We start from the raw sequence: 14387 nt of genomic DNA on the forward strand, positions 1-14387 counted from the left end.
GGGTAAGATATGGAATGTCCTATAAATGTTTGTTCTGTTCCTGATCTAAGGACCTGGGCTTTTAGTGGAGATGAATCTGTGCTGCACTTTATGTACATGCCCAGTAGGGGGCAGTGCTGTGGAGTCAGAGGTTTGGCTTACTGACTCCACAGCCCTGGCGTATACATTTATATATAGGCGTCCACACCTTATATAGTGTTTAGGTGTATACATTTACTATATACAGTGTGTCCATAATGCATAAAAAGCTTAACTTTACATTTCTATTCAGAATATCAAGTACATCTACAGTTCCAGCCCTCTGTGCCATCAATAATTACTACCTTTTCAGGTCTTTTTTCACAATTGAGCTGTAGCATATCGGACAGCGACTCCAGTCCTTTTCACTCAGCGATAGGTAGTGCAATATGCAAGCCCAGCAGTAAATGTGTCCACAGCGAGTGATCTTTGCAGCAATAGGGGGATACAGACATATAGGACAAGATGGCACTTCATGACTGGAGATGCGCTGAAAAACAGACAAAACAGTGTATGAAGTTATCAGTCTGTACATGGCTGGTGTGGCATTTACACAAGCAGTCTTAGGCCACTCCAAAAAGTACTGAAATACGAAGTCAGATGTTAGTGAATTAGAAACAGGTCATCGGCTGAAAACTTCCTTCTATTAACACCTTAACAGGGTTGTCTAGACTTGTGATATAGTCTGCAACCAACACGTTCTGTCAGTCACAGTGCCATGCAGTTTACTCACGTTTACTGAACACGTTCAGTCAATGGGGTGTAAAAATATTTTGGGTTGATATTGTTAACAAATATATTAGTGTCGATGTACTTCTTTCGTCCGATGATTTATTTAAAATACAGTTAGATATTCATGTAATGGTTTATATATTTTGATGATCTGTTTAATAATAATAATCTTTATTTTTATATAGCGCTAACATATTCCGCAGCGCTTTACAGTTTGCACACATTATCGTCACGGTCCCCGTTTAATAATTTCATTCAGTTGTATTAAGTTCTACGAGCAATAAAATGTAATTATAATGTATATATTTTACCCGGAAAATCCTGTGTATTCATTGCATTATTCTTAAATCTTCATAAATGAACTACATACATATTCTAGAATACCCGATGCGTTCGAATAGGGCCACCATCTAGTATAATATAACAGATATAGGTTTAATTTAAATATGCTGAAATACACCAGTGCATATAATACTACTTACCACTTGCTCCACCAGATCCCAGCTAACAAGGGTGTCTGGATCCGTGAAATGTACGCTGTAATCTTGATCATCCGACACCACAAACTGGCAGCTATAAGAAAAGCATGAATGCATGTAGCTAGATTAGCAGAGAGTCTACAGGTAGCAACTAAATTCAGAAAGCAGGAAATTAACTGGCTGGCAACACAGATAAAAGTTGTCTTGGGTAATCTTACCATTTACAGCTGGATTTTGCGTCACCAGAATACAATACAAGATGAATACATTTTGCTAAATTTAAGAAAATAAAAATCCATGCCCAGGTTATAGCAGAGCATTTAAGGGGGTGTCAGGTGAAATCAAGTTATAAGCTATAAGTGATAAGGGGGGGTCCATCATCAATTGGCAGAAATGAACTTTTATTACTGTTCAAATGAAGCGGCAGTGCACAATCTTGATCATTGCTCCATTTTTATCTTATGAGCCTTACAAGCATTGCACTTTGTTTTTACCAGCAACCTTATAAAGAATAAATGGAGGAGCAGTAGTAGATTGGGCTAAAAATCGCTTGCTGGGGAATATTTCCCCATTCTGCCCATCAGTGCAAGTCCCAGAAGTCAGACCCCCACTGATAAGCAAGTTCTCGTTTTCTCCTTTAGGCATGTCCCAATAATAGGCATACAGACCTGGGGTTCTCCAAATGAATCATAAAATGTTAGAGTTGGAAGGAACCTCCTGGGTCATCTGGTCCAACCCCCTGCTCAAAGCAGGATTCACTAAATCATCCCAGACCGATGTCTGTCCAGCCTCTGTTTGAAGACTTCCATTGAAGGAGAACTCACCACCTCTCGTGGCAGCCTGTTCCACTCATTGATCACCCTCACTGTCAAAGTTTGTTCTAATATCTAATCTGTGTCTTCTCCCATTCAGTTTCATCCCATTGCTTCTAGTCTTTCCTTGTGCAAATGAGAATAAAGATGATCCTTCTACAATGCGAGTGTCCTTGAGATATTTGTAGACGGCTAATAAGTCTCCTCTAAGCCTTCTTTTTTGCAAACTTAACATTCCCAAGTTGTGTAACTGTTCCTCATAGGACATTGTTTGTAGACCGTCACCATTCTTGTCGCTCTTCTCTGAACTTGCTCCAGTTTGTTGAGGTCTTTTTTAAAATGCGGTGCCCAAAACTGGACACAGCATTCCAGATGTGGTCTGACCAAAGAAGAGTATATGCCCAGTATATGCATGTGAGTGTATGCTCATGTTAAAGACCAAGAAAATTTAGAGGTATGCCTGTGATCAAAGTGCGTTATACTCCTGCCCGTATGAGCTTTCATCACAACATAAGAATTGAACATTCTCCTTCATCTCTGATGTTAGAGCTGTGACCAAAGCTGCCAAGCGACCTGTGATCATGCTGGCCAAGAGTCAGACCCACGTAATCACAATTATACAGGAAGCCAACATCACTTGATGAAAATTTAAGTCACAGATGAGAAAGAAGAAGTTAAAGAGGATCCTAAAATATAGAAGAAAAAGTCAGACGTGCTAGTTAAAGGAATTTTCCAGCACTCCTCACTTCCACATTGGGAGGTGAGCAGTCTTAATGAAGTCACGGTGTCACACAACCGCCAAGATGTGCGCACAACCAACAGGCGTGAACCAGTGTTTTATTTTAATCAACATGAGAAACTTTAATTGCTGGCAGAACTTACTTGGCTTGTAAAAACAACTCCTTGTTAAATGGCTTGTGGCCCCATTTGTTTCTTCTGCCCCAGTTTCCGGGTCCATCTCTATGTGCGCCAGGATGACCACGTGGTTCATACGTAAAGTTTAACAAGTGGTTCAAGCTGATTTTCTTAGGTCCTGAATACTGTGCTGGGCTAAACTCTGCCCGTTGAGTTTCTGCTACCTGCCAACAATAGCGTCAGTTTTCAGATTGAAATATGGTTGTAATCAAAAAATACAGCTCGCCCAAGAATGCGGTCCCTGAGAATCTGCCCGGGGGGCCTGATAAAAGGTCATTGTGGGCTGTAAATGGCGCTGAGGTTCCTCACCCCTGCTGTATACCTAGGAACTGAACCTGGAAATATGGAGGCCAAGGTGATTAAAGGGGTTATTTGGAACTTTAAAATTGATGGCCTGTCCTTAGCACCGCCAATCAGCTGTTTGAAGAGGACTTGGCACATTTACTATGGCAGTGGTTGGTATTACAGGTCAGTCCAATCCACTTCGAGGACCTGGCACCAGTGGACAGTTTTTGCCCTCATTTCATACCTGCTGCTCTCCATAATATCCCTCCCCAAAATCCACCATACGGTTCCAGAGACCAAGCCCAGTTTATTACAAAGGGGCATGGCTCAGTCATTATGCAGAGCAGCCTAAAGACACACCCGAGAATCTTATGGGCCACATCTCCTTCCTAAAAAGACCATAAACATTAGCATTAAATAAAGTCTCATATCTCTGGGACAGTATGGCAGATTTAAAAAATATGCCAAAAAAACAAAAGCCTAAAAACAATACCCAGGGGAGCAGTGGGTATAAAATAAAGAGCAAAACTCTTGACCTGGTGACAGGTCCTCTTTAAATGAGAAACTAATCCTATGCACCCCACAACACGTAGTGGTGACTGCTAAATAATGAAGGGCACAGTGCTCGCCTCACCAAAAATACCTGATCAGAGAGAATACTAACCCTTGTACCCCAACTGATATACCAATGAGAGATCAATTTTAAAGACCCCCGATAACCCCCATTTGGCCTCTCCATGCATAAAACCTCATCCTGCTTCCTACCTCTTCTCGTCTTCCATATGTGTATTGTTTGGAGGCTCCTCTTTGAGGGGGAACCTTGTTAAAAGTCTTGCTTTTCTGTGGACCGGGGCGGCGGGTCTGACTGGCAAAGCTCTCATTTTTGGGGTAAGAATTTTCACGCTTGCGGCTGCCATAGCGTGGCTTTGAGCTACTGCCATTTTTTCCATCTGCAAATGTAGAAACAATGAAAGTTTAGTAACATGGAAAACACGAGCTACAAGTCAGCTAAAACAGGAACATGACTAGTAACCAGTGGGAGACAAAATATCACCTGTAGAAAGTGGTAGCACTTTTTTTTTTTAGAAGACAAGTGTTTTTCTAAACCTGAACAACCTCATTAAAGTATTAATAAGCAATAGTTTGAGAATTTACACGTTTAGGCCACATTCAGTAGTTGACATCAGTATTTGTAAGCAAAAAGATGGGAGTGGAACAGAGGGAAAGTATAATAGAAACACATCACTTCTGTATTTATCACCCACTCCTGGTGTTTGCTTAGGCTACTTTCACACTGGCGTTAACTGCATTACGTCACAATGCATCGTTTTGCCGAAAAAACGCATCCTGCAAAAGTGCTTGCAGGATGCGTTTTTTCTGCATTGACTAACATTAGCGACGCAATGACACATCGCAACCGTCGTGCGACGGTTGCGCCGTGCTGTGGCGGACCATCGGGAGTAAAAAACGTTACATGTAACGTTTTTTGCTCCAGACGGTCCGCTTTTTCCGACCGCGCATGCGCGGCCGAAACTCCGCCCCCACCTCCCCGCACCTCACAATGGGGCAGCGGATGCGCTGGAAAAATGCATCCGCTGCCCCTGTTATGCGGCGGAGACAACGCTAGCGTCGGGAACCTTGGCCCGACGCACCGCGACGGGCCGAGCCCGACGCTAGTGTAAAGTAGCCTTACAGATACAGAGGTAAAATACTGGAGTGTGAACGTGGCCTCATGGCAGACAGCCATATAGGAGTCCTCTGTACAGAAGAGGTAATGGTTTCCTGATATTTCAGCTACTGTATTCCTGACCCACTGCTTTCTACCGAATACTGTGACTGGAGGAGGCCCATGTATCATGACCACAGCAAACTGGCAGAGCTCGATGTCTGCCGCAAACATCAACTTCTCAAAAATCTACTGCAGGATTACAGAGAGGCAGACAGCGGAGATCGCTCGTCCAGCATTTCCTTTACCTTGGTGACGACATCCTTGTACAAAAGGATATATTGTGTTTCAAGAGAGAAAAATACCACCAGACCTAACGGAAGCAAAACTCCATGAAGTACAGGGCCCTCCATGCAGAGGCTGCACCGTCAGGACGCTATTAACATGCAGATTACCAGCATTATTTTAGGACAAGTTCCCTTAACTTGAGGTAAACAAGTGACAGGAGGGACAGACAGCGTGGTGACGCTGTGTGACAGCAGGACAGGGTGGAGTAGTTCGGCTCGCCCATGTAGGATCAGATTACCCAGGGTAACACAGCGGGCCAGAGTCCATCCGCCATCACTGTACTTCCTACATAATATCACATCCCATTCTCCCACTGCCTCATATACACTCAGGACCCCACATCTACAGGGCAGACCCCATATGGCGCTCCGGACCCCACATCTACAGGGCAGACCCCATATGGCGCTCCGGACCCCACATCTACAGGGCAGACCCCATATGGCGCTCCGGACCCCACATCTACAGGGCAGACCCCATATGGCGCTCCGGACCCCACATCTACAGGGCAGACCCCATATGGCGCTCCGGACCCCACATCTACAGGGCAGACCCCATATGGCGCTCCGGACCCCACATCTACAGGGCAGACCCCATATGGCGCTCCGGACCCCACATCTACAGGGCAGACCCCATATGGCGCTCAGGACCTCATATCTACAGGGCAGACCCCATATGGCGCTCAGGACCCCACATCTACAGGGCAGACCCCATATGGGGCTCAGGACCCCACATCTACAGGGCAGACCCCATATGGCGCTCAGGACCTCATATCTACAGGGCAGAAACCATATGGCGCTCCGGACCCCACATCTACAGGGCAGACCCCATATGGTGCTCCGGACCCCACATCTACAGGGCAGACCCCATATGGTGCTCCGGACCCCACATCTACAGGGCAGACCCCATATGGGGCTCAGGACCCCACATCTACAGGGCAGACCCCATATGGCGCTCCGGACCCCACATCTACAGGGCAGACCCCATATGGTGCTCAGGACCCCACATCTACAGGGCAGACCCCATATGGCGCTCAGGACCCCACATCTACAGGGCAGACCCCATATGGGGCTCAGGACCTCATATCTACAGGGCAGACCCCATATGGCGCTCAGGACCCCACATCTACAGGGCAGACCCCATATGGGGCTCAGGACCCCACATCTACAGGGCAGACCCCATATGGCGCTCAGGACCTCATATCTACAGGGCAGAAACCATATGGCGCTCCGGACCCCACATCTACAGGGCAGACCCCATATGGGGCTCAGGACCTCACATCTACAGGGCAGACCCCATATGGCGCTCAGAACCCCACATCTACAGGGCAGACCCCATATGGGGCTCAGGACCTCACATCTACAGGGCAGACCCCATATGGCGCTCAGGACCCCACATCTACAGGGCAGACCCCATATGGCGCTCAGGACCTCATATCTACAGGGCAGAAACCATATGGCGCTCCGGACCCCACATCTACAGGGCAGACCCCATATGGTGCTCAGGACCCCACATCTACAGGGCAGACCCCATATGGCCCTTTACAGATCACGTGTGCATTATGGATAGTATATTAGGGTCCCGAGCTGGCACGAATCGATCAGGTCAGTAATCTGCGGCCGCTGGACAGGGCCCCGGAGAGCCTGCCCTTTTCATTAGCCGACCTGGGCCCCATTATCACGTGACATCGCACCGGGCCGGCTAATCGGCTGGCGGAGTTAGGAGCCGGGTCTCTGGGCTTCTGTCAGTGGTCACAGATTACCGAGTCGTCCATCCGGGTCCTGCAAATCGATTCCCACCAATTCTAGTCCAGGCCGTCTGGCCGAGCACTGCCACAGGGCATCAGCCGCCTCCCAGCAACATGGCACACAGCGACTGACGCAGGTTGTCAGGGCACATATATGGCACTGGTTGTCAGCCTGCTCTCCCACATACATAGCACTGGGGCCGGGCACAGGCGGCTCCCAGGACGGAGGACCGTCCGCACACAGGCGGCCACAGGCTCATTACCGTTCTTGGCCTTAGAGTCCCCGGACGGCCCGGCAGAGCCCGCACGGTTCTGGGTTTTGCCGGTGTTGTTGGATCCGGGATCCATGTCTGCGGCTGAGCTCAGAGGCATAGGCCGCACGGACAGCGGGGAGAGCACCGAGCAGGGGCCGGCTAGGGGCCAGGAGCATGGCGTTCAGAAGCGGCGGGGAACGGAGAGCGGGATTCATGGCGACATCTTGATATCCAACCCAGAAAAGAAGAGAAAAAAAACAACAACAAGGAAGACGGAGGGAGGAGGCGGGAGCGGAGCGCGGGCCCCACCGGTGGCGGACAGGAGTCGGGCGCTGCGGGCCCCGCTTCACCGCGACTCAGGCCCAGCTGTGCTCGTAGTGTGGGGGAGGGAGGAGAGTCCGGAGCCCCAGGGAGCGGGTGGACCCGGGTGCTGGGAGTCCTCAGGGGACTCGCTGAGCTGCTCGGTGGAGGATTCCCCCTGCTCCCGTGAAGGGGCAGACAACCGTGGCCGCTTCAGTAATGGCGACTGGCCGCCTGACAGTGGCACGTCCCAGGATGACGAGCTTTTATACCAGGGGGTGTGGCTCGGCACCGGGACTTCTGGGACGTGTAGTTTTTAGGCCTGTTATTCTGTGGTAGAGACTAACACGCTGCAGAGGTCACCAGGGCTGGGGGGCACGAGTATGGCGGCTCCTATCAAGTGTGCCAGCCGCCGGTGCCTGTCATCATGGCGGAATGTGAGACTCGGCTGGCAGCGACCCCTCCACACTCAGGGCCCCGGGAGGGAGACGCACTTCGGTTTCCAGACGGTACCGGAAGAGGAGAAGGGAGAGCGAGGTAACGGGAGTACGGGCAAACAGTGGGCACATAGATGGCATAGGGGTAGGGGTGTGTATAGGGGTATACATGTATGTAGGGGCGTATACATGGTCTGTATAGCAAGTAGGGGCGTATACATGGTCTGTATAGCAAGTAGGGGCGTATACATGGTCTGTATAGCAAGTAGGGGCGTATACATGGTCTGTATAGCAAGTAGGGGCGTATACATGGTCTGTATAGCAAGTAGGGGCGTATACATGGTCTGTATAGCAAGTAGGGGCGTATACATGGTCTGTATAGTACGTAGGGGCGTATACATGGTCTGTATAGTACTTAGGGGCGTATACATGGTCTGTATAGTACGTAGGGGCGTATACATGGTCTTTATAGTGTGTAGGGGCGTATACATGGTCTTTATAGTGTGTAGGGGCGTATACATGGTCTGTATAGCAAGTAGGGGCGTATACATGGTCTTTATAGTATGTAGGGGCGTATACATGGTCTGTATAGTACGTAGGGGTGTATACATGGTCTGTATAGTACTTAGGGGCGTATACATGGTCTTTATAGTATGTAGGGGCGTATACATGGTCTTTATAGTATGTAGGGGCGTATACATGGTCTGTATAGTACTTAGGGGCGTATACATGGTCTGTATAGTATGTAGGGGCGTATACATGGTCTTTATAGTGTGTAGGGGCGTATACATGGTCTTTATAGTATGTAGGGGCGTATACATGGTCTGTATAGTACGTAGGGGCGTATACATGGTCTGTATAGTACTTAGGGGCGTATACATGGTCTTTATAGTATGTAGGGGCGTATACATGGTCTTTATAGTGTGTAGGGGCGTATACATGGTCTTTATAGTATGTAGGGGCGTATACATGGTCTGTATAGTACGTAGGGGCGTATACATGGTCTGTATAGTAAGTAGGGGCGTATACATGGTCTGTATAGTATGTAGGGGCGTATACATGGTCTGTATAGTACGTAGGGGTGTATACATGGTCTGTATAGTAGGTAGGGGCGTATACATGGTCTGTATAGTATATAGTTGTACATATGTGAATGTAGTAGATAGGAATGTATATGTTTATATAGTACTAGATGGTGGCCCGATTCTAACGCATCGGGTATTCTAGATTATGTATGTATGTCGCGCTTAGGACAGCCACGCAGTATATAGCACAGCCCACGCAGTATATAGCACAGCCCACGCAGTATATAGCACAGCCCACGCAGTATATAGCACAGCCCACGCAGTATATAGCACAGCCCACGCAGTATATAGCACAGCCCACGCAGTATATAGCACAGCCCACGCAGTATATAGCACAGCCCACGCAGTATATAGCACAGCCCACGCAGTATATAGCACAGCCCACGCAGTATATAGCACAGCCCACGCAGTATATAGCACAGCCCACGCAGTATATAACACAGTCCATGTAGTATATAGCAGTGTGGGCACCATATCCGTGTTAAAAAAAAGTTATATACTCACCCTCCGGCGTCCACCTAAGCTGTCCCGATGCGCGCGATGCTCCCGCCAGCTTCCTTTCCCAGTGATGCATTGCGAAATTACCAAGATGACTTAGTGGTCTCGTGAGACCGCTAAGTCATCTGGGTAATTTCGCAATGCATCACTGGGAACGGAAGCAGGCGGCAGCATCGTGCGCGACGGTGGAAGGTGAGAATAGCACAATTTTTTTTTTTTATTATTATTATTTTTAGCATTATATCTTTTTACTATTGATGCTGCATAGGCGCATGATCGGAGGTCGGCGATGCCTCTACATTGTAACCATAGAGGTCCTTGAGACCTCTATGGTTACTGATCCACGGTAGCTGTGAGCGCCACCCTGTGGTCGGCGCTCACATCACACCTGCATTTCTGCTACATAGCAGCGAAAATCAGATCGCTGCTATGTAGCAGAGCCGATCGCGTTGTGCCAGCTTGTAGCCTCCCATGGAGGCTATTGAAGCATGGCAAAAGTAAAAAAAAAATGTGAAAAAAATAAAAAAAAATATAAAAGTTTGAATCATTGAATCACCCCCCTTTCGCCCCAATCAAAATAAATCAATAATAAAAAAAAACCTACACATATTTGGTATTGCCGCGTTCAGAATCGCCCGATCTATCAATAAAAAAAAAGCATTAACCCGATCGCTAAACGATGTAGCGAGAAAAAAATTTGAAACGCCAGAATTACGTTTTTTTGGTCGCCGCGATATTGCATTAAAATGCAATAACGGGCGATCAAAATAACGTATCTGCACCAAAATGCTATCATTAAAAACGCCAGCTCAGCACGCAAAAAATAAGCCCTCATCCGACCCCAGATCATGAAAAATGGAGACGCTACGAGTATCAGAAAATGGCGCAATTTATTTTTTTTTAGCAAAGTTTGGAATTTTTTTTCACCACTTAGATAAAAAATAACCTAATCAAAAACGGAAAATCCCAAGGTCATGAAGGGGTTAAAATTAATTTGGAAATTGCTAAAGAATGCATTATGTAGCACTGTCATAAAGAATAGAAGGGTTTCTTTAAGGTCCCTACCTGTAGATATAACCCTCAGGCGACTTGAGTAAAATACCCCTGTCTCAAGGGTGCAGAGTCAATGGCCATTATGGGTATAGGTCTGGACAGTGTATGTGGTTTGAGGCCCTGGTCCTGGACGAACCTAGTGTCAATCAAGTTAAACCCCGCTCCACTGCCATGAAAGGCAGAATCAACCAATTTATTTTTTTTGCCCAGATTTATTTCAGCAGGCAAAAAACATTGTGTCCTACCCACGGAGGAGATATGTGCACCCAGGTTGCTAACCTCCTCACAACCCAGGCTCCTTAGGCTACTTTCACACTAGCGTTAACTGCAATGCGTCGCAAATGCGTCGTTTTGCCGAAAAAACGCATCCTGCAAAAGTTCTTGCAGGATGCGTTTTTTGAGCATTGACTAACATTAGCGACGCATTTGCGACGCATTGCCACACGTCGCAACCGTCGTGCGACGGTTGCGCCGTGCTGTGGCGGACCGTCGGGAGCAAAAAACGTTACATGTAACGTTTTTTGCTCCCGACGGTCCGCTTTTTCCGACCGCGCATGCGCGGCCGGAACTCCGCCCCCACCTCCCCGCACTTCCCCGCACCTCACAATGGGGCAGCGGATGCGCTGGAAAAATGCATCCGCTGCCCCCGTTGTGCGGCGGAGACAGCGCTAGCGTCGGGGACCTCGGCCCGACGCACCGCGACGGGCCGAGCCCGACGCTAGTGTGAAAGTAGCCTTAGTTTTCCGGCAGCTGTTTACAGTGAGATAAGGAAGGACACGTGCCCATGAAATGGCTTTCTACTACAGTAAAAACATACTCCCCCTTTTTGCCGAACAACAGACTGCTTTCCAGAACCAGTTTCCCCACCCAACTGCATAAGTTCCTCGGACAGCTTGGACCAGGTTTCCCTTGGCACATTGGGGTGTCTCTTTATGTCTCTGGCAAAGACTACTATCCACCCGGATAGCCAGAGAAATGGCCACCTCAAGGGAAATTGGAGTCTCATACAGGGTTCAGGCATCCTTCACCCTCACTGATGGCCTTTCACAGAATTGGCTACCGTGTCAGTGCACCTCCTCCAAAACTCGGAGCTGTACTCCTCTGCCGGCCTGCCTCCCTGCTGAAGCTGACGTAGTGTGGACATGGGAGATGCAGTCGGGATTGTCGTATATATCAGAGAATGCCCATACTTGGGCGTCACCCTGAAGGAGAGAGATTATCATCCCCACCCATTGCTCCTCGGTTCCTGAGGAACAAGGACGTAATATGAAGTATAGCTTACAGGCCTCCCTGAAAACAACAAACTTGTCACGCCCCCCCCCCCCCCAGAGAACCTGTCAGATCTTGGGCTCCACTAAGGGTTGCCTGGGAGTCACGGTCCCCAAACTTGATGTGTTAGGGTGCTGTTAAACGAGAGTGTGTAGAACTGCCACCTCCCGGCTGAGCTGCTGCAGTTGCCCTGTCAGAGCAGTGATAGAATCCATAATGGATAAAGAAAAATGGTTTTGGTCAGAGCTAAGGTCACAACTCTGTTGTTGGCTGTCCCAGGACCAGGGGCTCCTTCCCTGTCCCTAATGCTACTGGCGCCCTAGCTTGCCCTGTTCCCCGGATTACTTCTGATGGTGAAAATGCAGGGGCCACGTACCTCATTTTAGTCTGTAACCTCCCCCTCCCAGGAAAGAGGGGAATAGTAGTGTACCGTAATACACTAGCCAGACTAACAAGGTAATATGAACAGGGATAAAGGAAAATACCAATCATACAAATATACACACATAAACAACACCAGGTAAACACCGGGGTGTTGAGGATGGGGTTAAACCAATGTAGGAGAAGAAAGGGAATTATCACACTCAAAACCTAGGAGCAGTCACAGATAAATCCATCAAATGCCTTCTCCAACAATAACCAGTAACAACCTCCAGCCGTGCAACAAAAGCTGTGCGACAATGAGTGCTAGCCAGAGCCCAGATTATATAGGAGATGGGAGTGGCTAACAGTGAACAAGCTCTCATCTGAGCAGATTAACACCTGCACTACTAAAATAAATTTTACACCATCTAATATGAAAGTGAAGTTTGTCATGGTTCTCAATGGCAAGAGACCGTAGTAAAGCATACAAAGGACTAGCTCTTGGAAGATGGGAACTCGAGCTGACTGTGAGCTAAACCTACCGCACAACTAACAGTGGCCGGGTAGCGTGCCTACGTTTTATCCCTAGACGCCCAGCGCCAGCCGGAGAACTGACTGACCCTAGCAGAGGAAAATACAGACCTGGCTTACCTCTAGAGAAATTTTCCCCAAAAGGCAGACAGTAGCCCCCACATATAATGTCGGTGATTTTAGAGGAAATTGACATACGAAGTATGAAGATAGGTTTAGCAAATTGAGGTCCGCTTACTAGATAGTAGGAAGACAGAAAAGGGAACTACACAGTCAGCTGAAAACCCTTTCAAAACACCATCCTGAAATTACTTTAAGACTCTAATATCAACTCATGACACCAGAGTGGCAATTTCAGCTCACAAGAGCTTCCAGTCTCAGAAATATTCAAACACAGAGAACTGGAACAAAAATGCAAAACAAACTTAGGACTCAAAGTCCAACTTAGCTGACAGTAGTCTAGGAGCAGGAACATGCAACAGAAAGGCTTCTGGTAACATTGTTGGCCGGCATAGAAATGACTGAGGAGCAAGGCTAAATAGACAACTCCCACATCCTGATGGAAACAGGTGAACAGAGGAGATGAAGCACATAAGTGCAGTACCACCAGAAACCACCGGGGGAGCCCAGAAACCAAATTCACAACAGAAGTTCTTCTAATTCAGTTCAGGAGTAGAAGAGATTGGAAGCTGTGGTCTTCTAGCAGTAACCCCGTGACAATTATATTCTTCTTTAGATGTGTCCTCCTCTTTCCATTTAATATACATTTCTTTTTTCCTTTTTAACAAGTGATTAAGTTCTGTGTTCATCCATCCTGGTCTTGTTAAATGCTTCCAATTCTTCCTTCTTTTTGGGATTGCTACGGATTTGTGCAGTGAGAATTTCTTTAGAACATTCAGCCATTGGACCGTTCCTACCCTCTTTCTGAATCCATTAAAATCTGCCTATCTGAAGTCCAGCTTTAAAGGGACACTGTCACCCCCTCCAGTTGTTATAAACTAAAAGAGCCACCTTGTGCAGCAGTAATGCTGCATTCTAACAAGGTGGCTCTTTTAGTTTTTGGTGCATGTATTCCCAAAATAAAGCGTTTTATAACTTCTCCAAAATACCTGTCTTTCGCCATGGAGGCAGGTCTGAACCCCCTGTTTGAAGCGCCCAACTGCCGTCAGTCATATCTTCTGCGACGCTGGTCGCCGCCCCCTCAGCGCTGTTTTCCTCTGAAATTCGGCGCCTGCGCTGTTCTCTTCTGCCTGGGGCAGGCGCATTGAGCATTGGCCGTCATATCTCACCTGCTGGGTTCCGGACTGCGCCTGTGCGTGCAGTGCGGCCACCCAGCTACTGAATCCCCACCCCACAGTGTGTTATGCCTTATGCAGAGTGCGGGGCTGGAATTCACAAGCAGGGCGGCCGCACAGGCGCAGTCTGCAAGACTGCATCGGAGGTCAGACGGCCAGAGCTCACTACGCCTGCACCAAACAGTACTACACAGCGCAGGCGCCGGATTCCATGCGAAAACAGCATGGAGGGGGCGTCGCCTGGAGCCCCTGAAGAATTGAGTGACGGCAGTGTGGCGTTTCAAGCAGGGGGGTTAGGACCTG

General features: G+C 48.1%; 2 protein-coding genes across 2 annotated transcripts in view; one reads left to right on the forward strand and one right to left on the reverse strand.

The window, feature by feature from the left end:
* The window catches only part of RNF10 (ring finger protein 10), a 37697-nt gene extending 29884 nt beyond the window's left edge, over positions 1 to 7813 (reverse strand). The window contains exons 1-5 of the mRNA XM_077294605.1: positions 7263 to 7813; positions 4007 to 4191; positions 2924 to 3120; positions 1233 to 1323; positions 324 to 508 (exon numbers count right to left, since the gene is read on the reverse strand). Coding sequence (XP_077150720.1) covers positions 324 to 508; positions 1233 to 1323; positions 2924 to 3120; positions 4007 to 4191; positions 7263 to 7371 — 767 coding nt within the window. The 5' untranslated portion in view covers positions 7372 to 7813. The remainder of the gene's footprint in view (positions 1 to 323; positions 509 to 1232; positions 1324 to 2923; positions 3121 to 4006; positions 4192 to 7262) is intronic.
* Positions 7814 to 7847: 34 nt separating this feature from the next.
* The window catches only part of COQ5 (coenzyme Q5, methyltransferase), a 60200-nt gene continuing 53660 nt past the window's right edge, over positions 7848 to 14387 (forward strand). The window contains exon 1 of the mRNA XM_077294617.1: positions 7848 to 8090. Coding sequence (XP_077150732.1) covers positions 7937 to 8090 — 154 coding nt within the window. The 5' untranslated portion in view covers positions 7848 to 7936. The remainder of the gene's footprint in view (positions 8091 to 14387) is intronic.

Source organism: Ranitomeya variabilis, chromosome 1, assembly GCF_051348905.1.
Source record: "Ranitomeya variabilis isolate aRanVar5 chromosome 1, aRanVar5.hap1, whole genome shotgun sequence".
NCBI lineage: Eukaryota > Metazoa > Chordata > Amphibia > Anura > Dendrobatidae > Ranitomeya > Ranitomeya variabilis.